Source organism: Cherax quadricarinatus, chromosome 29 (assembly GCF_038502225.1).
Source record: "Cherax quadricarinatus isolate ZL_2023a chromosome 29, ASM3850222v1, whole genome shotgun sequence".
Lineage (NCBI taxonomy): Eukaryota > Metazoa > Arthropoda > Malacostraca > Decapoda > Parastacidae > Cherax > Cherax quadricarinatus.
In genome coordinates, this window is record NC_091320.1 from 21,995,436 (window position 1) to 22,021,270 (window position 25,835).

The following is a 25,835-nucleotide window of genomic DNA, read 5'->3' on the forward strand; positions in this document are numbered from 1 at the left end:
CCCTCTCTTTCAGTGTAGTCCTTTCTTCTTGTGTTCTGTTGCGGTCGAGGTATACTCTCTGGTACCCCTCTTTGTCCCTCAGTCTTGCTTTCTCTTGCAGAATCCTGGTTCGAACTGTGTGTGTGTACGTGTGTGTGTGTGTGTGTGCGTGTGTATGTGTGTGTGTGTGTATGTGTGTGTGTGTGTGTATGTGTGTGTGTCTGTGTATGTGTGTGTATGTGTGTGTGTGTATTTGTGTGCATGTGTGTGTGTGTGTGTGTGTACTCACCTAATTCACCTAATTGTGGTTGCAGGGGTCGAGACTCAGCTCCTGGCCCCTCCTCTTCACTGATCGCTACTGGATCCTCTCTCTCTCTGCTTCCTGAGCTTTGTCATACCTCTTCTTAAAACTATGTATGGTTCCTGCCTCCACTACTTCACTTGCTAGGCTATTATACTTGCTGACAACTCTATGACTGAAGAAATACTTCCTAACGTCCCTGTGACTCGTCTGAGTCTTCAGCTTCCAGTTGTGACCCCTTGTCCCTGTGTCCCCTCTCTGGAACATCCTATCTCTGTCCACCTTGTCTATTCCCCGCAGTGTCTTGTATGTCGCTATCATGTCTCCCCTGACCCTTCTGTCCTCCAGTGTCGTCAGTCCGATTTCCCTTAACCTTTCCTCGTACGACATTCCCTTGAGCTCTGGGACTAGCCTTGTTGCAAACCTTTGTACTTTCTCTAACTTCTTGACGTGCTTGGCCAGGTGTGGGTTCCAGACTGGTGCTGCATACTCCAGTATGGGCCTAACATACAGAGTGTACAGTGTCTTGAACGATTCCTTATTAAGGTATCGGAACGCTATTCTCAGGTTTGCCAGGCGCCCGTATGCTGCAGCGGTTATTTGGTTGATGTGTGCCTCCGGTGATGTGCTCGGTGTTATGGTCACCCCAAGGTCTTTCTCCCTGAGTGAGGTCTGTAGTCTTTGTCCACCTAGCCTATACTCTGTCTGCGGTCTTTTTTGCCCCTCCCCAATCTTCATGACTTTGCAGTTGGCTGGATTGAATTCGAGAAGCCAGTTTCTGGACCACATGTCCAGCCTGTCCAGGTCTCTTTGCAGTCCTGCCTCATCCTCGTCCGATTTAATTCTTCTCATCAACTTCACGTCATCTGCGAACAGGGACACTTCAGAGTCTATTCCTTCCATCATGTCGTTCACATATATCAAAAATAGCACTGGTCCTAGAACTGACCCCTGTGGGACCCCGCTCGTAACAGGCGCCCACTGTGATACCTCTTCACGTACCATGACTCGTTGCTGCCTCCCTGTCAGGTATTCTCTTATCCATTGCAGTGCCCTCCCTTTTACATGCGCCTGATCCTCCAGCTTCTGCACTAATCTCTTGTGGGGAACTGTGCCAAAGGCCTTCCTGCAGTCTAGGAAAACGCAATCTACCCACCCCTCTCTCTCGTGTCTTACTTCTGTTACCTTGTCATAAAACTCCAGGAGGTTTGTGATACAAGATTTGCCTTCCATGAACCCATGCTGGTTTTCATTTATAATCTTGTTCCTTTCCAGGTGTTCGACCACTCTCCTCCTGATAATCTTCTCCATGACTTTGCACACAATACATGTCAGAGACACAGGTCTGTAGTTTAGTGCCTCGTTTCTGTTTCCTTTCTTAAATATGGGGACTACATTAGCTGTCTTCCATTTCTCAGGTAGTTGCCCAGTTTCAAGGGATGTGTTGAAGATTGTGGTTAGAGGCACGCACAGCATCTCTGCTCCTTCTCTAAGGACCCATGGGGAGATGTTGTCCGGTCCCATCGCCTTTGAGGTGTCAAGGTCACTTAAGAGCTTCTTCACCTCCTCCTCAGTTGTTCGTATGTCATCCAACACTTGTTCGTATATTCCCTCTTGATGTTCCCTTCTGTGCTGCCTTCCCACAGCCCTTCCTGTCTCTACTGTAAAAACTTCCTTAAATCTCCTGTTCAGCTCCTCACATACCTCCTGATCATTTCTTGTGAGTTCTCCACCTTCTGTCCTTAATCTGATCACCTGGTCTTTGACTGTTGTCTTCCTCCTGATGTGGCTATACAACAGTTTCGGGTCAGTCTTGATTCTCGATGCTATGTCATTTTCATACTGTCGCTGGGCCTCCCTCCTTACCTGTGCGTACTCATTCCTGGCTCTGCTACTGATCTCCCTATTTTCGTGTGTTCTCTGCCTTCTGTACTTTTTCCATTCTCTATTGCACTTTGTTTTTGCCTCCTTACACCGTCGGGTAAACCAGGGGCTCGTTCTGGTCTTCCCGTTGTTACTGTTGCCCTTGGGAATAAACCTTTCCACTGCCTCCTTGCATTTTGTTGTTACATATTCCATCATTTCATTTACTGGCTTTCCTGCCAGTTCTCTGTCCCACTGGACCTCCCGCAGGAAGTTCTTCAACCCTATGTAGTCCCCTCTTTTATAGTCAGGCTTTTCCCATTCAACTCCTGTTATTCTCTCCACTTGCAGCTCTACTATGTATTCAAAGCACAGAACCACGTGGTCGCTAGCTCCTAGGGGACTCTCATACTTGATGTCCTCAATATCTGAGCTGCCCAGGGTGAACACAAGGTCCAATCTTGCTGGTTCATCCTCCTCTCTCACTCTGGTAGTGTCCTTAACATGTTGGTGCATGAGGTTTTCCAGCACCACGTCCAACATCCTGGCTCTCCATGTTTCGGGACCCCCATGTGGCTCCAGGTTTTCCCAGTCAATCTGCCTGTGGTTGAAATCCCCCATAACCAGCAACTTTGCTCTGCTGGAGTGAGCTCTTCTTGCCACCTCAGCAAGTGTGTCCACCATTGCTCTGTTGCTCTCTTCATATTCCTCTCTTGGCCTCCTGCAGTTCTGTGGTGGATTATACATCACTGCAATGACCACTTTGTGTTCACCAGAATCAAGTGTACCTGCTATGTAGTCTCTTTCTCCCGTCTCATCTATTCCTTCCATTTTCTCGAATTTCCATCTGTTTTTTACGAGCAGAGCAACCCCACCTCCCCCCCTGCCCTTTCTATCTTTCCTCATGATCTGGTATCCCGGTGGGAAGATTGCATCTGTTATTGTCTCCGTGAGTTTTGTTTCTGTAACTGCTATGATGTCTGGGGACTTCTCATTGATCCTTTCTTGCCATTCCTCATGTTTATTCGTTAATCCATCTGCATTTGTGTACCAAACCTTCAACTTCTGTTCTAATACTGTAACTGTGGTGCGGGGGGTGGAAACAGAGGGATCGGTGTGTGATGGTTGGTTTGGATTGTTCAGTTGCCTTGGGGGTGTCGTGGCTGGAGTCCTTCTACAGGTGTACTCACCTAGTTGTACTCACCTAGTTGAGGTTGCGGGGGTCGAGTCCGAGCTCCTGGCCCCGCCTCTTCACTGATCGCTACTAGGTCCCTCTCCCTGAGCCGTGAGCTTTATCAAACCTCTGCTTAAAGCTATGTATGGATCCTGCCTCCACTACATCGCTTCCCAAACTATTCCACTTACTGACTACTCTGTGGCTGAAGAAATACTTCCTAACATCCCTGTGATTCATCTGTGTCTTCAGCTTCCAACTGTGTCCCCTTGTTACTGTGTCCAATCTCTGGAACATCCTGTCTTTGTCCACCTTGTCAATTCCTCTCAGTATTTTGTATGTCGTTATCATGTCCCCCCTATCTCTCCTGTCCTCCAGTGTCGTCAGGTTGATTTCCCTTAACCTCTCCTCGTAGGACATACCTCTTAGCTCTGGGACTAGTCTTGTTGCAAACCTTTGCACTTTCTCTAGTTTCTTCACGTGCTTGGCTAGGTGTGGGTTCCAAACTGGTGCCGCATACTCCAATATGGGCCTAACATACACGGTGTACAGGGTCCTGAATGATTCCTTATTAAGATGTCGGAATGCTGTTCTGAGGTTTGCTAGGCGCCCATATGCTGCAGCAGTTATTTGGTTGATGTGCGCTTCAGGAGATGTGCCTGGTGTTATACTCACCCCAAGATCTTTTTCCTTGAGTGAGGTTTGTAGTCTCTGACCCCCTAGACTGTACTCCGTCTGCGGCCTTCTTTGCCCTTCCCCAATCTTCATGACTTTGCACTTGGTGGGATTGAACTCCAGGAGCCAATTGCTGGACCAGGTCTGCAGCCTGTCCAGATCCCTTTGTAGTTCTGCCTGGTCTTCGATCGAGTGAATTCTTCTCATCAACTTCACGTCATCTGCAAACAGGGACACCTCAGAGTCTATTCCTTCCGTCATGTCGTTCACAAATACCAGAAACAGCACTGGTCCTGGGACTGACCCCTGCGGGACCCCGCTGGTCACAGGTGCCCACTCTGACACCTCGCCACGTACCATGACTCGCTGCTGTCTTCCTGACAAGTATTCCCTGATCCATTGTAGTGCCTTCCCTGTTATCCCTGCTTGGTCCTCCAGTTTAGGCACCATTCTCTTGTGTGGAACTGTGTCAAACGCATTCTTGCAGTCCAAGAAAATGCAATCCACCCACCCCTCTCTTGTCTTACTGCTGTCACCATGTCATAGAACTCCAGTAGGTTTGTGACACAGGATTTCCCGTCCCTGAAACCATGTTGGCTGCTGTTGATGAGATCATTCCTTTCTAGGTGTTCCACCACTCTTCTCCTGATAATCTTCTCCATGATTTTGCATACTATACATGTCAGTGACACTGGTCTGTAGTTTAATGCTTCATGTCTGTGTCCTTTTTTAAAGATTGGGACTACATTTGCTGTCTTCCATGTGTGTGTATGTGTGTGTGTGTGTGTGTGTGTGTGTGTGTGTGTGTGTGTGTGTGTGTGTGTGTGTGTGTGTGTGTGTGTGTGTGTGTGTGTACTCACCTAGTTGTGGTTGCAGGGTTCGAGTCCAAGCTCCTGTGTGTGTGTGTGTGTGTGTATGTGTGTGTGTGTGTGTGTGTGTGTGTGTGTGTGTGTGTGTGTGTGTGTGTGTATGTGTGTGTGTGTGTGTGTGTGTGTGTTTTTGTGTGTGTGTGTGTGTGTGTGTGTGTGTGTGTATGTGTGTGTTTGTGTGTGTGTGTGTGTGTGTGTGTGTGTGTGTGTGTGTGTGTGTGTGTGTGTGTGTGTGTGTGTATGTGTGTGTTTGTGTGTGTGTGCTTGAAGACATGAGAGTCTTTGTATCTACTTAAACTGGCGTCTAAATTTAGTCTCCGCCCAGATTCGTATTCCTGAAATTAATTGTCAGGGTGGTGAAGGAGGGGGCTTAAATGTGGGGTGGAGGGGAGTGGAGAGCGAGGGCTTAGATGTGAGAGGGGGGAGGGCGAGTGTTACCCACTCTACATGTCCGGAGACACATTTATCCTTCACACAGGTAATTTATTGCCCAATTTATTGCCCAATTTATTGCCCAATTCTTTCCTTGCTGGGGCCGGGAGTCCATCTGTTTACAGGAGTGATGTGCTAAGTAATCTTGCTCTCGGGGGAAGACAGTGCCATCAACTTACCTGTGTTGCCCTGCTGGCACTCTCTTCCCTCCAGGACTGTCGAAGGAGGCGGTAACTTTGAGTCCAGAACTGGCGAAAAAGGTCCTTGAGGCCGGGAATGTGGGAAGGGTCTTTTGAGTCCGGGATTGGGAGGGATGTGGGGTAGGGTCGGTACTTGAAATAAGAAGTGTGAAAAAAGGTTTTGGGTTGTCCTTGAGTCCAGGATTGGGTGAAGTCTATGAGTTCTGGGCGATAGGGAGAGGTGTCCTTGAGTCCAGGATGGGATGCGGGGACTCCTAGAGTCCAAAACGGGTGGAGAGTCCTCGACTCCAAGACTGGGAAATGGGGTGGAGGTGGTTGTTCAGTCCATGACGGGAGAGCGGGGGGGGGGAAGGGGACGGGAGTATCCTTGAGTCCAGGACGTTGGAGGAGTCTTTGAGTCCAGGACTGGGAGAGAAGGTGGTGGAGGGGGTTGTAGTTGCGTCCATGATCGTATTAACAGCAGCAGCAGCAAATGCATCTGGCGGCGTGTGGCAGTCAAGTGTTGTGTTCGTGTTAGAGATCCGGATTACGCCCGTCTCCGCGGCAATATATCCAGCTCCAAGAAATGCAAGATCCCAGACAGCGTACATAATACCATTATTTATAAGCAGAAGCTTAAAACTTGAGGATTGCACTTACACTAACAAGTTCTTCCCTGCCAAGCTCATCAGGTTACCTGCTCAAAGCATCTAATCAACAGAACATACCTGAAGGAAGTAACATTTTACTTCAAGGTAAATCTCTACACGATTTATATGTCTACTTAATGTTTCTCTATTACCTACGTCCTACCTCTTACCTCCTCCTCCTGCTGCTGCTGCTGCTGCTGCTGCTGCTGCTGCTGCAGCAGTTATTCACAGAAGAACCAGCTTCATTCTACATCCTCATTCATTATTGTCTTCATAACTTTCTTCAGTATAATCTTTAATAACAATAATAGTGAATAAGAATAATAAAAATAATAATAAGAAGATTGGCTATAATTATAATTATTATTATTGTTTTTGTTGTTATTGACAAGTTGAGTTGCATCTCCTTGACCTCTCGAGGATGTTTAGTGACAGCTCCTGGGCCTCTTAGAGACTTGTAAATATTTTCACAATCTAAGCTCTGGACTGATCACAATAGGAAAGATTTTAACTGGTGAATGCACTTTGAATTTAAGATTTTCCCCTCAGTGACGAATGGGAAATGTATGGAGATGGATTGGGACGTGATATTTCCCCTCTCTCACTCAAGTCTTTTTCCCTTCTTACACTCGCCCTCTCACTCCCCTCTCTCCCTCAGGGTGGGCCATCAGCAGGGTGGAGAGGGAACTCAGGTACCGTCTCTCGCTCTACTACGCCAAAGTTGATGACACAGGTACCTTCACCTGCACAGCACCTACCGGCCACGACAACTACCTACACATCCTGGTCAAAGGTGCGTCTTATTTACTTCACGTACTTCTTTGTGACGTTCCTTCTTTGTCATGTTTCTTCTTTGTCATATTCTTTCTTTGTCATGTTCCTTCTTTGTCATATTCTTTCTTTGTCATGTTCCTTCTTTGTCATGTTCTTTCTTTGTCATGTTCCTTCTTTGTCATGTTCCTTCTTTGTCATGCTCTATCTTTGTCATGCTCCTTCTTTGTCATGCTCTCTCTTTGTCATGCTCCTTCTTTGTCATGCTCCGTCTTTGTCATGCTTCTTCTTTGCCATGCTCCTTCTTTGTCATGCTCACTCTTTGTCATGCTCACCATTTGTCATGCTCCTTCTTTGTCATGCTCCTTCTTTGTCAAGCTCTCTCTTTGTCAAGCTCCTTCTTTGTCATGCTCCTTCTTTGTCATGCTCCTTCTTTGTCATGCTCCTTCTTTGTCATTCTCCTTCTTTGTCATGCTCCTTCTTTGCCATGCTCCTTCTTTGTCATGTTCCTTCTCTGTCATGCTCTTTCTTTGTCATGTTCCTTCTTTGTCATACTCCTTCTTTGTCATGCTCCTTCTTTGTCATGCTCCTTCTTTACCATGCTCCTTCTTTGTCATGCTCCTTCTTTGTCATGCTCATTCTTTGTCATGCTCCTTCTTTGTCATGCTCCTTCTTTGTCATGTTCCTTCTTTGTCATGTTCCTTCTTTGTCATGCTCCTTCTCTGTCATGCTCCTTCTTTGTCATGCTCCTTCTTTGTCATGTTCCTTCTTTGTCATGCTCCTTCTTTGTCATGCTCCTTCTTTATCATGCTCCCTCTTCGTGATGCTCCCTCTTTGTCATTCTCCTTCTTTGACATGCTCCTTCTTTGTCATGCTCCCTCTTCTTCATGCTCCTTCTCTGTCATGTTCCTTCTTTGTCATGCTCCTTCTTTATCATGCTCCTTCTTTGTCATGCTCCTTCTTTGTCATGCTCCTTCTCTGTCATGCTCCTTCTTTGTCATGCTCCTTCTTTGTCATGTTCCTTCTTTGTCATGCTCCCTTTTGTCATGCTCCTTTGTCATGCTCTCTCTTTGTCATGCTCCTTCTTTGTCATGCTTCTTCTTTGTCATGCTCTCTCTTTGTCATTCTCCTTCTTTGTCATGCTCCTTTTTTGTCATGCTCCTTCTTTGTCATGCTCCTTTTTGTCATGCTCCTTCTTTGTCATGATCCCTCTTTGTCATGCTCCTTCTTTGTCATGCTCTCTCTTTGTCATGCTCCTTCTTTGTCATGCTCCTTCTTTGTCATGCTATCTCTTTGTCATGCTTCTTCTTTGTCATGCTCCTTCTTTGTCATGCTCCTTCTTTGTCATGCTCCTTCTTTGCCATGCTCACTCTTTGTCATGCTCACTCTTTGTCATGCTCTTTCTTTGTCATGCTCTCTCTTTGTCATGCTCCTTCTTTGTCATGCTTCTTCTTTGTCATGCTCTCTCTTTGTCATTCTCCTTCTTTGTCATGCTCCTTTTTTGTCATGCTCCTTCTTTGTCATGCTCCTTTTTTGTCATGCTCCTTCTTTGTCATGATCCCTCTTTGTCATGCTCCTTCTTTGTCATGCTCTCTCTTTGTCATGCTCCTTCTTTGTCATGCTCCTTCTTTGTCATGCTATCTCTTTGTCATGCTTCTTCTTTGTCATGCTCCTTCTTTGTCATGCTCCTTCTTTGTCATGCTCCTTCTTTGCCATGCTCACTCTTTGTCATGCTCACTCTTTGTCATGCTCTTTCTTTGTCATGCTCTCTCTTTGTCATGCTCCTTCTTTTTCATGCTCCTTCTTTGTCATGCTCCCTTTTTGCCATGCTCCTTCTTTGTCATGCTCTCTCTTTGTCATGGTCCTTCTTTGTCATGCTCCTTCTTTGTCATGCTCTCTCTTTGTCATGCTCCTTCTTTGTCATGCTCCGTCTTTGTCATGCTTCTTCTTTGCCATGCTCCTTCTTTGTCATGCTCACTCTTTGTCATGCTCACCATTTGTCATGCTCCTTCTTTGTCATGCTCCTTCTTTGTCATGCTCTCTCTTTGTCAAGCTCCTTCTTTGTCATACTCCTTCTTTGTCATGCTCCTTCTTTGTCATTCTCCTTCTTTGTCATGCTCCTTCTTTGTCATGCTCCTTCTCTGTCATGCTCCTTCTTTGTCATGCTCTTTCTTTGTCATGCTCCTTCTTTGTCATGCTCCTTCTTTGTCATGCTCACTCTTTGTCATGCTCCTTCTTTGCCATGCTCTTTTTTTCTAACTGTTATTTGTGATATGTTACTTCTACACAGGTGCTTGTTATCCTCACCAAAGATAACAACTAGGTCACTCCTTGTCATCGTCACCTAAGATAACTACGATGTCACTCCTTGTTATCCTCACGTAAGATAACTAGGAGGTCACTCCTTGTTATCCTCACCTAAGATAACTACGAAGTCACTCCTTGTTATACTCACCTAAGATAACTACGAGGTCACTCCTTGTTATCCTCACCTAAGATAACTACGAGATCACTCCTTGTCATCCTCACCTAAGATAACTACGATGTCACTCCTTGTTATAATCACCTAAGATAACTACGAGATCACTCCTTGTTATCCTCACCTAAGATAAGTAGGAGGTCACTCCTTGTTATGTTCACCTAAGATAACTACGAGGTCACTCCTTGTTATCCTCACCTAAGATAACTACGAGATCACTCCTTGTCATCCTCACCTAAGATAACTACGATGTCACTCCTTGTTATCCTCACCTAAGATAACTACGAGATCACTCCTTGTTATCCTCACCTAAGATAAGTAGGAAGTCACTCCTTGTTATGTTCAACTAAGATAACTAAGAGGTCACTCCTTGTTATCCTCACCTAAGATAACTACGAGATCACTCCTTGTCATCCTCACTTAAGATAACTACGATGTCACTCCTTGTTATCCTCACCTAAGATAACTACGAGATCACTCCTTATTATCCTCACCTAAGATAAGTAGGAGGTCACTCCTTGTTATGTTCACCTAAGATAACTACGAGGTCACTCCTTGTTATCCTCACCTAAGATAACTACGAGATCACTCCTTGTTATCCTCACCTAAGATAAGTAGGAGGTCACTCCTTGTTATGTTCACCTAAGATAACTAAGAGGTCACTCCTTGTCATCCTCACCTAAGATAACTACGATGTCACTCCTTGTTATCCTCACCTAAGATAACTACGAGATCACTCCTTGTCATCCTCACCTAAGATAACTACGATGTCACTCCTTGTTATCCTCACCTAAGATAACTACGAGATCACTCCTTGTTATCCTCACCTAAGATAAGTAGGAGGTCACTCCTTGTTATGTTCACCTAAGATAACTAAGAGGTCACTCCTGGCTTCCCTCACACTTTGCCTTTTATTTGCTAAACAATTAAAAGTCCATGTGCACGCTTTTCCAGTTATTCGTTATGCACATAGTTTGTGCGCTGTTACGCCAGGACTGCGCTTGTTACAAACTTTTACAATGTTTGTGCATAGAACATCTTCATTTTGTTTGTGTTACAGCGCATCGACGACCAAGTGAGAGGTGAGAGGCAGGAACGACCTGCTCTAAACCCATGTTGCCCTGGCTTGTGAACTTGTTGCCCTGGCTTGTGAACTTGTTGCCCTGGCTTGTGAACTTGTTGCCCTGGCTTGTGAACTTGTTGCCCTGGCTTGTGAACTTGTTGCCCTGGCTTGTGAACTTGTTGCCCTGGCTTGTGAACTTGTTGCCCTGGCTTGTGAACTTGTTGCCCTGGCTTGTGAACTTGTTGCCCTGGCTTGTGAACTTGTTGCCCTGGCTTGTGAACTTGTTGGGTATCTTATAACGGTTTATGATCTTAAACTTTTTCAAGGATTTGTATGATGTGGGACGTCAATACTATCGGTCTGTAATTCTTTGCTATCGCTTTACTGTCAACTTTGTGGAGTGTGGCTATATCCGTTGTTTATAGTGACTGTTGGATGACCTTCATATCTAGGCCCCTTCTCCATAAAATATTATAGGCACGTGAAAGAGGTTTCTTGTAGGTCTTGATGAACACGGAGTTCCACTAATTTGTTCTTGTGGCAAAGTGCATTGACATGTTATCAGTGCCTTTTTCGAAATCATGTTGGGTTAAGTTTATGTCAGAAAATGTTGAGATATTGACAAGGTTTTGAGTCTCGTGTGGAACTTCGTTCACACTGATAGCCTTTTAGTCTCGATTAACGGCTCACTGAACACAGGGTTTTAGGAACTACTTGGCATGGGTTCAAACCCCACCCGTTCCGTAGTTTGTAAGTTCCATTTTGTTTAAACAAGGCCCCGAGACTGGGGATGTTTGCCATCGATTTGGCATATTACAAGTATTATATAATTCTATCAGGTTCATCAGTTGCTTTTAGCTGCCTCTGTCTCGTCTGGACTCTGTGATTCATTCAATCTGAGTTCACTATCTTCTATTTCTCTATCCAGCAGTGCTTCTTTCCACACTTCAGAAAGTCTAGTACCCTTGAGAAGTTCTGTGATTCTTCATCTCTCCCTCTCTCTCTCTCTCTCTCTCTCTCTCTCTCTCTCTCTCTCTCTCTCTCTCTCTCTCTCTCTCTCTCTCTCTCTCTCTCTCTCTCTCTCTCTCTCTCTCTACCTCTCGTTTAACATTTCCTGCTCAGTTATCACTTTTTCCTCTGTCATCACTACCTCCTCTTCAGTCATCACTACCTCCTCATCTGTCATCACTTCTTCCTCCTTAGTCATTACTGCCTTTTCCTCAGTCATCACTGGCTCCTCCTCAGTCATCACTTCCTCCTACTCAGCCATCACTTCTTCCTACTCAGTCATCACTACCTCCTACTCAGCCATCACTTCTTCCTACTCAGTCATCACTACCTCCTACTCAGTCATCACTTCCTCCTACTCAGCCATCACTTCTTCCTACTCAGTCATCACTACCTCCTACTCAGTCATCACTTCCTCTTACTCAGTCATCACTACTTCCAAATCAGTCATCACTTCCTCCTACTCAGTCATCACCACTTTCTACTCAGTCATCACATCCTCCTACTCAGTCATCACTTCCTCCTACTCAGTCATCACTTCCTCCTACTCAGTCATCACTACCTCTTACTCAGTCATCACTACCTCCTACTCAGTCATCATTTCCTACTCAGTTACCACTACCTCCTACTCACTCATCACTAACTCCTACTCAGTCATCACTTCCTCATACTCAGTTACTACTACCTCCTACTCACTCATCACTACCTCCTACTCACTCATCACTACCTCCTACTCAGAGATCATTTCCTCCTACTCAGTCACCACTACCTCCTACACCAGTGGTTCCCAAACTGGGGGTAAATTACCCCCTGGGGGTAATTTAACCATTTTTGGGGGGTAATGGAGGGGTGACAGAAAAAAGTTATGAATTCTGAAAATCAAGAAAACAATGCGGTACCCGGCATGAGGATTATTGTTAACTTTGTCTTAGTATATAAAGTTGTAAAGTAAACCTATTATAAGTAATAAAGTTAAACCAAATAACAATAAACATCAAAAACTAATATACAGTATTAGAAAAGAAGAAATATATAGCTAAGTGTGGGGAAACCCAAAAGTATTTTGACAAGTATGCTTCAAAAGTCACTCAGTCAGTCATCACTTCACTTCCTACTCAGTCATCACTTCCTCCTACTCAGTCATCACTTCCTCCTACTCAGTCATCACTTCCTCCTACTCAGTCATCACTACTCAGTCCTCCTACTCAGTCACCACTACCTCCTACTCAGTCATCACTACCTCCTACTCAGTCATCACTTCCTACCTCCTACTCAGTCATCACTTCCTCCTACTCAGTCATCACTACCTCCTACTCACTCATCACTACCTCTTACTCAGTCATTCCTCCTACTCAGTCATCACTTCCTCCTACTCAGTCACCACTACCTCCTACTCAGTCATCACTACCTCCTACTCAGTCATCACTACCTCCTACTCACTCATCACTACCTCCTACTCAGTCATCACTACCTCCTACTCAGTCATCACTTCCTCCTACTCAGTCATCACTTCCTCCTACTCAGTCATCACTACCTCCTACTCAGTCATCACTACCTCCTACTCAGTCATCACTTCCTCCTACTCAGTCATCACTTCCTCCTACTCAGTCATCACTTCCTCCTACTCAGTCATCACTACCTCCTACTCAGTCATCACTTCCTCCTACTCAGTCATCACTTCCTCCTACTCAGTCATCACTACCTCCTACTCACTCATCACTTCCTCCTACTCAGTCATCACTTCCTCCTACTCATTCATCACTGCCTCCTACTCACTCATCACTTCCTCCTACTCAGTCATCACTTCCTCCTACTCAGTCATCACTTCCTCCTACTCAGTCATCACTTCCTCCTACTCAGTCATCACTTCCTCCTACTCAGTCATCACTTCCTCCTACTCACTCATCACTTCCTCCTACTCAGTCATCACTACCTCCTACTCAGTCATCACTTCCTCCTACTCAGTCATCACTTCCACCTACTCAGTCATCACTTCCTCCTACTCAGTCATCACTTCCTCCTACTCAGTCATCACTTCCTCCTACTCAGTCATCACTTCCTCCTACTCAGTCATCACTTCCTCCTACTCAGTCATCACTTCCTCCTACTCAGTCATCACTTCCTCCTACTCAGTCATCACTTCCACCTACTCAGTCATCACTTCCTCCTACTCAGTCATCACTTCCTCCTACTCAGTCATCACTTCCTCCTACTCAGTCATCACTTCCTCCTACTCAGTCATCACTTCCTCCTACTCAGTCATCACTTCCTCCTACTCAGTCATCACTTCCTCCTACTCAGTCATCACTTCCTCCTACTCAGTCATCACTTCCTCCTACTCAGTCATCACTTCCTCCTACTCAGTCATCACTTCCTCCTACTCAGTCATCACTTCCACTTCCTACTCAGTCATCACTTCCACCTACTCAGTCATCACTCAGTCATCACTTCCTCCACCTACTCAGTCATCACTTCCTCCTACTCAGTCATCACTTCCTCCTACTCAGTCATCACTTCCTCCTACTCAGTCATCACTTCCTCCTACTCAGTCATCACTTCCTCCTACTCAGTCATCACTTCCTCCTACTCAGTCATCACTTCCTCCTACTCAGTCATCACTTCCTCCTACTCAGTCATCACTTCCACCTACTCAGTCATCACTTCCTCCTACTCAGTCATCACTTCCACCTACTCAGTCATCACTTCCTCCTACTCAGTCATCACTTCCTCCTACTCAGTCATCACTTCCTCCTACTCAGTCATCACTTCCTCCTACTCAGTCATCACTTCCTCCTACTCAGTCATCACTTCCTCCTACTCAGTCATCACTTCCTCCTACTCAGTCATCACTTCCTCCTACTCAGTCATCACTTCCTCCTACTCAGTCATCACTTCCACTTCCTCCTACTCAGTCATCACTTCCACCTACTCAGTCATCACTTCCTCCTACTCAGTCATCACTTCCTCCTACTCAGTCATCACTTCCTCCTACTCAGTCATCATCCACCACTCAGTCATCACTCCTACTCAGTCATCACTTCCTCCTACTCAGCCATCACTTCCTCCTACTCAGTCATCACTTCCTCCTACTCAGTCATCACTTCCTCCTACTCAGTCATCACTTCCTCCTACTCAGTCATCACTTCCTCCTACTCAGTCATCACTTCCTCCTACTCAGTCATCACTTCCTCCTACTCAGTCATCACTTCCTCCTACTCAGTCATCACTTCCTCCTACTCAGTCATCACTTCCTCCTACTCAGTCATCACTTCCTTCTACTCAGTCATCACTTCCTTCTACTCAGTCATCACTTCCTCCTACTCAGTCATCACTTCCTCCTACTCAGTCATCACTTCCTCCTACTCAGTCATCACTTCCTCCTACTCACTCATCACTTCCTCCTACTCAGTCATCACTTCCTCCTACTCAGTCATCACTTCCTCCTACTCAGTCATCACTACCTCCTACTCAGTCATCACTTCCTCCAACTCAGTCATCACTACCTCCTACTCAGTCCTACTCACTTCCTCCTACTCAGTCATCACTTCCTCCTACTCAGTCATCACTTCCTCCTACTCAGTCATCACTTCCTCCTACTCAGTCATCACTTCCACCTACTCAGTCATCACTTCCTCCTACTCAGTCATCACTTCCTCCTACTCAGTCATCACTTCCTCCTACTCAGTCATCACTTCCACCTACTCAGTCATCACTTCCTCCCACTCAGTCATCACTTCCTCCTACTCAGTCATCACTTCCTCCTACTCAGTCATCACTTCCTCCTACTCAGTCATCACTTCCTCCTACTCAGTCATCACTTCCACCTACTCAGTCATCACTTCCTCCTACTCAGTCATCACTTCCACCTACTCAGTCATCACTTCCTCCTACTCAGTCATCACTTCCTCCTACTCAGTCATCACTTCCTCCTACTCAGTCATCACTACCTCCTACTCAGTCATCACTTCCTCCTACTCAGTCATCACTTCCTCCTACTCAGTCATCACTTCCTCCTACTCAGTCATCACTTCCTCCTACTCAGTCATCACTTCCTCCTACTCAGTCATCACTTCCTCCTACTCAGTCATCACTTCCTCCTACTCAGTCATCACTTCCTCCTACTCAGTCATCACTTCCTCCTACTCAGTCATCACTTCCTCCTACTCAGTTATCATCCTACTCAGTCATCACTTCCTCCTACTCAGTCATCACTTCCACCTACTCAGTCATCACTTCCTCCTACTCAGTCATCACTTCCTCCTACTCAGTCATCACTTCCTCCTACTCAGTCATCACTTCCTCCTACTCAGTCATCACTTCCTCCTACTCAGTCATCACTTCCACCTACTCAGTCATCACTTCCTCCTACTCAGTCATCACTTCCACCTACTCAGTCATCACTTCCTCCTACTCAGTCATCACTTCCTCCTACTCAGTCATCACTTCCTCCTACTCAGTCATCACTTCCTCCTACTCAGTCATCACTTCCACCTACTCAGTCATCACTTCCTCCTACTCTTGCTCCTACTCTGTCATCACTTCCTCCTACTCAGTCATCACTTCCTCCTACTCAGTCATCACTTCCTCCTACTCAGTCATCACTTCCTCCTACTCAGTCATCACTTCCTCCTACTCAGTCATCACTCATCCACTCAGTCATCACTTCCTACTCAGTCATCACTTCCTCCTACTCAGTCATCACTTCCTCCTACTCAGTCATCACTTCCTCCTACTCAGTCATCACTTCCTCCTACTCAGTCATCTTCCTCCTACTCAGTCATCACTTCCTCCTACTCAGTCATCACTTCCTCCTACTCAGTCATCACTTCCTCCTACTCAGTCATCACTTCCTCCTACTCAGTCATCACTTCCTCCTACTCAGTCATCACTTCCTCCTACTCAGTCATCACTTCCTCCCTACTCAGTCATTACTTCCTCCTACTCAGTCATCACTTCCTTCTACTCAGTCATCACTTCCTTCTACCCAGCCATCACTTCCTCCTACTCAGTCATCACTTCCTCCTACTCAGCCATCACTTCCTCCTTCTCAGTCATCATCACTCATCACTCCTACTCAGTCATCACTTCCTCCTACTCAGTCACCACTTCCTCCTACTCAGTCATCACTTCCTCCTACTCAGTCATCACTTCCTCCTACTCAGTCATCACTTCCTCCTACTCAGTCATCACTTCCTCCTACTCAGTCATCACTTCCTCCTACTCAGTCATCACTTCCTCCTACTCAGTCATCACTTCCTCCTACTCAGTCATCACTTCCTCCTACTCAGTCATCACTTCCTCCTACTCAGTCATCACTCAGTCCTCCTCCTACTCAGTCATCACTCAGTCATCACTTCCTCCTACTCAGTCATCACTTCCTCCTACTCAGTCATCACTTCCTCCTACTCAGTCATCACTTCCTCCTACTCAGTCATCACTTCCTCCTACTCAGTCATCACTTCCTCCTACTCAGTCATCACTTCCTCCTACTCAGTCATCACTTCCTCCTACTCAGTCATCACTTCCTCCTACTCAGTCATCACTTCCTCCTACTCAGTCATCACTTCCTCACTTCCTCCCACTCAGTCACCACTTCCTCCTACTCAGTCATCACTTCCTCCTACTCAGTCATCACTTCTACTCCACTCAGTCATCACTTCCTCCTACTCAGTCATCACTTCCTCCTACTCAGTCATCACTTCCTAGTACTCAGTCATCACTTCCTCCTACTCAGTCATCACTTCCTCCTACTCAGTCATCGCTTCCTCCTACTCCTACTCCTACTCAGTCATCACTTCCTCCTACTCAGTCATCACTTCCTCCTACTCAGTCATCACTTCCTCCTACTCAGTCATCACTTCCTCCTACTCAGTCATCACTTCCTCCTACTCAGTCATCACTTCCTCCTACTCAGTCATCACTTCCTCCTACTCAGTCATCACTTCCTCCACTCATCCTCCTACTCAGTCATCACTTCCTCCTACTCAGTCATCACTTCCTCCACTCAGTCATCACTTCCTACTCAGTCATCACTTCCTCCTACTCAGTCATCACTTCCTCCTACTCAGTCATCACTTCCTCCTACTCAGTCATCACTTCCACCATCACTTCCTCCTACTCAGTCATCACTTCCTCCTACTCAGTCATCACTTCCTCCTACTCAGTCATCACTTCCTCCTACTCAGTCATCACTTCCTCCTACTCAGTCATCACTTCCTCCTACTCAGTCATCACTTCCTCCTACTCAGTCATCACTTCCTCCTACTCAGTCATCACTTCCTCCTACTCAGTCATCACTTCCTCCTACTCAGTCATCACTTCCTCCTACTCAGTCATCACTTCCTCCTACTCAGTCATCACTTCCTCCTACTCAGTCATCACTTCCTCCTACTCAGTCATCACTTCCTCCTACTCAGTTATCACTTCTACTCAGTCATCACTTCCACCTACTCAGTCATCACTTCCTCCTACTCAGTCATCACTTCCTCCTACTCAGTCATCACTTCCTCCTACTCAGTCATCACTCAGTCCACTTCCTCCTACTCAGTCATCCTACTCACACTTCCTCCTACTCAGTCATCACTTCCTCCTACTCAGTCATCACTTCCTCCTACTCAGTCATCACTTCCTCCTACTCAGTCCTCCTACTCAGTCATCACTTCCTCCTACTCAGTCATCACTTCCTCCTACTCAGTCATCACTTCCTCCTACTCAGTCATCACTTCCTCCTACTCAGTCATCACTTCCTCCTACTCAGTCATCACTTCCACCTACTCAGTCATCACTTCCTCCTACTCAGTCATCACTTCCACCTACTCAGTCATCACTTCCTCCTACTCAGTCATCACTTCCTCCTACTCAGTCATCACTTCCTCCTACTCAGTCATCACTTCCTCCTACTCAGTCATCACTGCCACCTACTCAGTCATCACTTCCTCCCACTCAGTCATCACTTCCTCCTACTCAGTCATCACTTCCTCCTACTCAGTCATCACTTCCTCCCACTCAGTCATCACTTCCTCCTACTCAGTCATCACTTCCACCTACTCAGTCATCACTTCCTCCTACTCAGTCATCACTTCCACCTACTCAGTCATCACTTCCTCCTACTCAGTCATCACTTCCTCCTACTCAGTCATCACTTCCTCCTACTCAGTCATCACTTCCTCCTACTCAGTCATCACTTCCTCCTACTCAGTCATCACTTCCTCCTACTCAGTCACCACTTCCTCCTACTCAGTCATCACTTCCTCCTACTCAATCATCACTTCCTCCTACTCAGTCACCACTTCCTCCTACTCAGTCACCACTTCCTCCTACTCAGTCATCACTTCCTCCTACTCAATCATCACTCATCACTCCTACTCAGTCATCACTTCCTCCTACTCAGTCATCACTTCCACCTACTCAGTCATCACTTCCTCACTCCGTCATCACTACCACCTACTCAGTCATCACTTCCTCCTACTCAGCCATCACTTCCTCCTTCTCAGTCATCACTTCCTCCTACTCAGTCATCAATTCCTCCTACTCAGTCATCAATTCCTCCTACTCAGTCATCACTTCGTCCTACTCAGTCATCATCACTTCCTCCTACTCAGTCATCACTTCCTCCTACTCAGTCATCACTTCCTTCCTCCTACTCAGTCATCACTTCCTCCTACTCAGTCATCATCTACTCTTCCTTCTACTCAGTCATCACTTCCTTCTACTCAGTCATCACTTCCTCCTACTCAGTCATCACTTCCTTCTACTCAGTCATCACTTCCTCCTACTCAATCATCACTTCCTCCTACTCAGTAATCATCCTCCTACTCAGTCATCACTTCCACCTACTCAGTCATCACTTCCTCCTACTCAGTCATCACTTCCACCTACTCAGTCATCACTCAGTCATCACTTCCTCTACTCCTACTCAGTCATCACTTCCTCCTACTCAGTCATCACTTCCTCCTACTCAGTCATCACTTCCTCCTACTCAGTCCACCTACTCAGTCATCACTTCCTCCTACTCAGTCATCACTTCCACCTACTCAGTCATCACTTCCTACTCAGTCATCACTTCCTCCTACTCAGTCATCACTTCCTCCTACTCAGTCATCACTTCCTCCTACTCAGTCATCACTTCCTCCTACTCAGTCATCACTTCCTCCTACTCAGTCATCACTTCCTCCTACTCAGTCATCACTTCCTCCTACTCAGTCATCACTTCCTCCTACTCAGTCATCACTTCCTCCTACTCAGTCATCACTTCCACCTACTCAGTCATCACTTCCTCCTACTCAGTCATCACTTCCTCCTACTCAGTCATCACTTCCTCCTACTCAGTCATCACTTCCTCCTACTCAGTCATCACTTCCTCCTACTCAGTCATCACTTCCTCCTACTCAGTCATCACTTCCTCCTACTCAGTCATCACTTCCTCCTACTCAGTCATCACTTCCACTTCCTACTCAGTCATCACTTCCTCCTACTCAGTCATCACTTCCTCCTACTCAGTCATCCTCCTACTCAGTCATCACTTCCTCCTACTCAGTCATCACTTCCTCCTACTCAGTCATCACTTCCTCCTACTCAGTCATCACTCAGTCATCACTTCCTACTCAGTCATCACTTCCTCCTACTCAGTCATCACTTCCTCCTACTCAGTCATCACTTCCTTCCTCCTACTCAGTCATCACTTCCTCCTACTCAGTCATCACTTCCTCCTACTCAGTCATCACTTCCTCCTACTCAGTCATCTCCTACTCAGTCATCACTTCCTCCTACTCCTACTCAGTCATCACTTCCTCCTACTCAGTCATCACTTCCTCCTACTCAGTCATCACTTCCTCCTACTCAGTCATCACTTCCTCCTACTCAGTCATCACTTCCTCCTACTCAGTCATCACTTCCTCCTACTCAGTCATCACTTCCTCCCACTCAGTCATCACTTCCTCCTACTCAGTCATCACTTCCTCCTACTCAGTCATCACTTCCTCCTACTCAGTCATCACTTCTTCCTACTCAGTCATCACTTCCTCCTACTCAGTCATCACTTCCTCCTACTCAGTCATCACTTCCTCCTACTCAGTCATCACTTCCTCCTACTCAGTCATCACTTCCTCCTACTCAGTCATCACTTCCTCCTACTCAGTCATCACTTCCTCCTACTCAGTCATCACTTCCTCCTACTCAGTCATCACTTCCTCCTACTCAGTCATCACTTCCTCCTACTCAGTCATCACTTCCTCCTACTCAGTCATCACTTCCTCCTACTCAGTCATCACTTCCTCCTACTCAGTCATCACTTCCTCCTACTCAGTCATCACTTCCACCTACTCAGTCATCACTTCCTCCTACTCAGTCATCACTTCCTCCTACTCAGTCATCACTTCCTCCTACTCAGTCATCACTTCCTCCTACTCAGTCATCACTTCCTCCTACTCAGTCATCACTTCCTCCTACTCAGTCATCACTTCCTCCTACTCAGTCATCACTTCCACCTACTCAGTCATCACTTCCACTTCCTCCTACTCAGTCACTTCCACCTACTCTTCCTCCTACTCAGTCATCACTTCCTCCTACTCAGTCATCACTTCCACCTACTCAGTCATCACTTCCTCCTACTCAGTCATCACTTCCTCCTACTCAGTCATCACTTCCTCAATCACTTCACTCCTACTCAGTCATCACTTCCACCTACTCAGTCATCACTTCCTCCTACTCAGTCATCACTTCCTCCTACTCAGTCATCACTTCCTCCTACTCAGTCATCACTTCCTCCTACTCAGTCATCACTTCCTCCTACTCAGTCATCACTTCCACCTACTCAGTCATCACTTCCTCCTACTCAGTCATCACTTCCTCCTACTCAGTCATCCTCCTACTCAGTCATCACTTCCTCCTACTCAGTCATCACTTCCTCCTACTCAGTCATCACTTCCTCCTACTCAGTCATCACTTCCTCCTACTCAGTCATCACTTCCTCCTACTCAGTCATCACTTCCTCCTACTCAGTCATCACTTCCACCTACTCAGTCATCACTTCCTCCTACTCAGTCATCACTTCCTCCTACTCAGTCATCACTTCCTCCTACTCAGTCATCACTTCCTCCTACTCAGTCATCACTTCCTCCTACTCAGTCATCACTTCCTCCTACTCAGTCATCACTTCCTCCTACTCAGTCATCACTTCCTCCTACTCAGTCATCACTTCCTCCTACTCAGTCATCACTTCCTCCTACTCAGTCATCACTTCCTCCTACTCAGTCATCACTTCCTCCTACTCAGTCATCACTTCCACCTACTCAGTCATCACTTCCTCCTACTCAGTCATCACTTCCTCCTACTCAGTCATCACTTCCTCCTACTCAGTCATCACTTCCTCCTACTCAGTCATCACTTCCTCCTACTCAGTCATCACTTCCACCTACTCAGTCATCACTTCCTCCTACTCAGTCATCACTTCCTCCTACTCAGTCATCACTTCCTCCTACTCAGTCATCACTTCCTCCTACTCACTTATCAGTTCCGTCACTTCCACTCTTTTTTTATAATTTTTATATTCATGGGGAAATGTGAATGTCGGGGTCATACAGGGGTCATACAGGGGTCATACCGGTGACATGCAGGGGTCATACACGAGTCATACCGGTGACGTGCAGGGGTCATACACGAGTCATACCGGTGACATGCAGGGGTCATACACGAGTCATACCGGTGACATGCAGGGGTCATACACGAGTCATACCGGTGACGTGCAGGGGTCATACACGAGTCATACCGGTGACATGCAGGGGTCATACACGAGTCATACCGGTGACATGCAGGGGTCATACACGAGTCATACCGGTGACATGCAGGGGTCATACAGGGGTCATACCGGTGACATGCAGGGGTCATACACGAGTCATACCGGTGACATGCAGGGGTCATACAGGGGTCATACCGGTGACATGCAGGGGTCATACAGGGGTCATACCGGTGACATGCAGGGGTCATACACGAGTCATACCGGTGACATGCAGGGGTCATACAGGGGTCATACCGGTGACATGCAGGGGTCATACAGGGGTCATACCGGTGACATGCAGGGGTCATACACGAGTCATACCGGTGACATGCAGGGGTCATACAGGGGTCATACCGGTGACATGCAGGGGTCATACAGGGGTCATACCGGTGACATGCAGGGGTCATACACGAGTCATACCGGTGACATGCAGGGGTCATACAGGGGTCATACCGGTGACATGCAGGGGTCATACACGAGTCATACCGGTGACATGCAGGGGTCATACAGGGGTCATACCGGTGACATGCAGGGGTCATACAGGGGTCATACCGGTGACATGCAGGGGTCATACAGGGGTCATACCGGTGACATGCAGGGGTCATACAGGGGTCATACCGGTGACATGCAGGGGTCATACAGGGGTCATACCGGTGACATGCAGGGGTCATACAGGGGTCATACCGGTGACATGCAGGGGTCATACAGGGGTCATACCGGTGACATGCAGGGGTCATACACGAGTCATACCGGTGACATGCAGGGGTCATACAGGGGTCATACCGGTGACATGCAGGGGTCATACACGAGTCATACCGGTGACATGCAGGGGTCATACAGGGGTCATACCGGTGACATGCAGGGGTCATACAGGGGTCATACCTGTGACATGCAGGGGTCATACAGGGGTCATACAGGGGTCATACCGGTGACATGCAGGGGTCATACAGGGGTCATACCGGTGACATGCAGGGGTCATACAGGGGTCATACCGGTGACATGCAGGGGTCATACAGGGGTCATACCGGTGACATGCAGGGGTCATACAGGGGTCATACCGGTGACATGCAGGGGTCATACCGGTGACATGCAGGGGTCATACAGGGGTCATACCGGTGACATGCAGGGGTCATACAGGGGTCATACAGGGGTCATACCGGGGGTGATATAAGGGATCATGCATCCTTACAAACAAATAAACATAATCAGAGAAATACTATGATGTGACTGAGATTCGAAGCCAGGTCTCATTTCTCTCCGAGAAGCCAGGTCTCAAGTTCTCTCCGAGAAGCCAGATCTGAAACTCTTCCCGAGGAGCCTCAGTCCAGTACACAATCACACGACTCAGCACACCCCTGGCACTGCTGAATAATAATAATAATAATAATAATAATAATAATAATAATAATAATAATAATAATAATAATAATCTTTATTTCTGCAAGTACAAGGTATACAGGTCTAGCTGACATCAATGACATACTTCTATATAGAAAGCCCCTTGTTATGCAGAGCATTTCGGGTAAGTTAAGTCAATTTTGTCCCCAGGATGCAACCCACACCGGTGGACTAACACCTAGGGACCTATTTTACTGCTAGGTGAACATGGACGGCAGATGTCTTAAGGAATCAGACTGTAATGTTTTTACCCGTACCGGGATCGAACCACGGACCTCAATGCGTGAACTGCGTGCGCTAGCAACCGAGCTACGGGACACCTACACAATCCTGGACGCAGTTTCCCTCCTGCGTGCCATCCTTCAGCAGTAGAAATATTTAGGTACACTGGGAAACAATTGGATATATGCAGAGGAACACTGCAGTGTGACCGCACTCTCACTTTTTTATAATGACAAAGAGAGATCTGATGGAAGAGAGAAGATTTTTGTATTTGTTTATAGGGAGAGAACGCTGCACCGAGGGTAGGTGTGTGGGGTGAGAGAGAGAGAGAGAGGGAGGGAGAGAGAGAGAGAGAGAGAGAGAGAGAGAGAGAGAGAGAGAGAGAGAGAGAGAGAGAGAGAGAATGAGAGAGAGAGAGGTGGGGCTGAAAGAGATAGAAGGTAGTACCAGAAACGTGGTTTGACTCTGTCAGTTGTTTGAGGATTGGCACACTAGCTGGTGTGTACTCACTCAGGTGTTTCCAGGGTTCGAGTCTCAACTCCTGGCCTGATCTTTTAAATTACAATTGCATGGGATTATTGGTTCCTGACCTCATGTATTAAGTCTGCCTCTACCATCTAGAAACTTTTTTTTAGTAGATTTAATACATCCTCCTTTGATACACTAATTCTATACAATATTTGCTGCTAAGCTTCGATAACTCTGCATTTTGACACCATTCCTGTTACCTCAGTAAATACCTCCTTAAATCTTCTGCTTAATTCCCCACAAACTTCTTTATCATCTTCTGTCAGTTCTCCTTCCTTCCTCCATCAACTTGATCACTTACAGTCATCTTCCTTCTTATGTGACTGTGTAGTAGTTTCTGCTGACTTGGTCTTTGCTGCTGTCACTCTCACACTGATGTTCTACTTCTCTTCTGATGTTCTGTTTCTCCTCTACTCGCTATCTGCTTGTCTTCATATTATCTGTCGTGATCAGTGTTGTGTACTTTTCCATGTTCTTCTGCACCTTCCTCTGTCCTTTCTGCAACTGTTATTAAAGCCAGGGTTGTCTCTCTATCTTGTCACAGCCTGGTTGATCAGGCCCTGAGCCACCGGGAGGCCTGGTTAAGGACTGGGCCGCGGGGGAGTTGACCCTCCAAAACACCCTCCAGGTAGACTCCAGGTAGGTAAACCTGTGAGGTACAAACATTATTGTTTTCATCAGTCACTGTCTGGCCAGGTGATCCATCATCTCATGGCTTCTCTCTCCAGTCGGTTCCATCTCCCACTGGATTACATTTTAAAATCTATGCATAGTCCCCTCTTCTATAAACTGGTTTTCTTTTTACACATCTCTCTCTTTTTCTTTTCTCCACTCTCCCATCTACCAGGTATTCAGCAGAGAGCCCTGTACAGTCACTAGCTCCTAGTAGTAGCCCATATTCAATTTCGTTTATGTCAGATTCACTTAAGGTGAAAACTAGGCTTAGTCAAGCTGGTTCGTCCATCGCCTTGACTTTCGTGGCTTCTTTGACTCGTTGGGGTCATTAAATTTCACATTATTGTTTACATCAGTTATGCTCACCATACACAAATAACCCGCACATAGGAGAGAGGAGCTTACGACGGCGTTTCGGTCCGACTTGGACCATTTACAAAGTCACACTAAGAAAAAGGAGAAAAGGCGGGAGTATATATAGGCCAGAAGAGAGGGACGGGCAAGAGAGGTAGTAGGAAAGGTGGAAGAGAGGTAGTGGTAGAGGTAGTAGTAGTAGTGCTCCTCTTTCTTAGTCTTTGATTGACCCCACTACTACTACCACTACTACTACTACTACTACTACTACTACTACTACTACTACTACTACTACCTCCACTACCACCACTACCACCACGACCACCACCACCACCACCACCACCACCACCACCACCACCACCACCACTACCACCACCACCAGCACCACCACCACCACCAGCACCACTACCACCACCACCACCACCACCACCACCACCACCA

At 46.7% G+C, this 25,835-nt stretch overlaps 1 protein-coding gene across 1 annotated transcript in view; it reads left to right on the plus strand.

The window, feature by feature from the left end:
• Positions 1-25,835, plus strand: part of hig (hikaru genki) — a 163,275-nt gene that overhangs the window by 60,525 nt on the left and 76,915 nt on the right. The window contains exon 4 of the mRNA XM_070089799.1: positions 6,781-6,915. Coding sequence (XP_069945900.1) covers positions 6,781-6,915 — 135 coding nt within the window. The remainder of the gene's footprint in view (positions 1-6,780; positions 6,916-25,835) is intronic.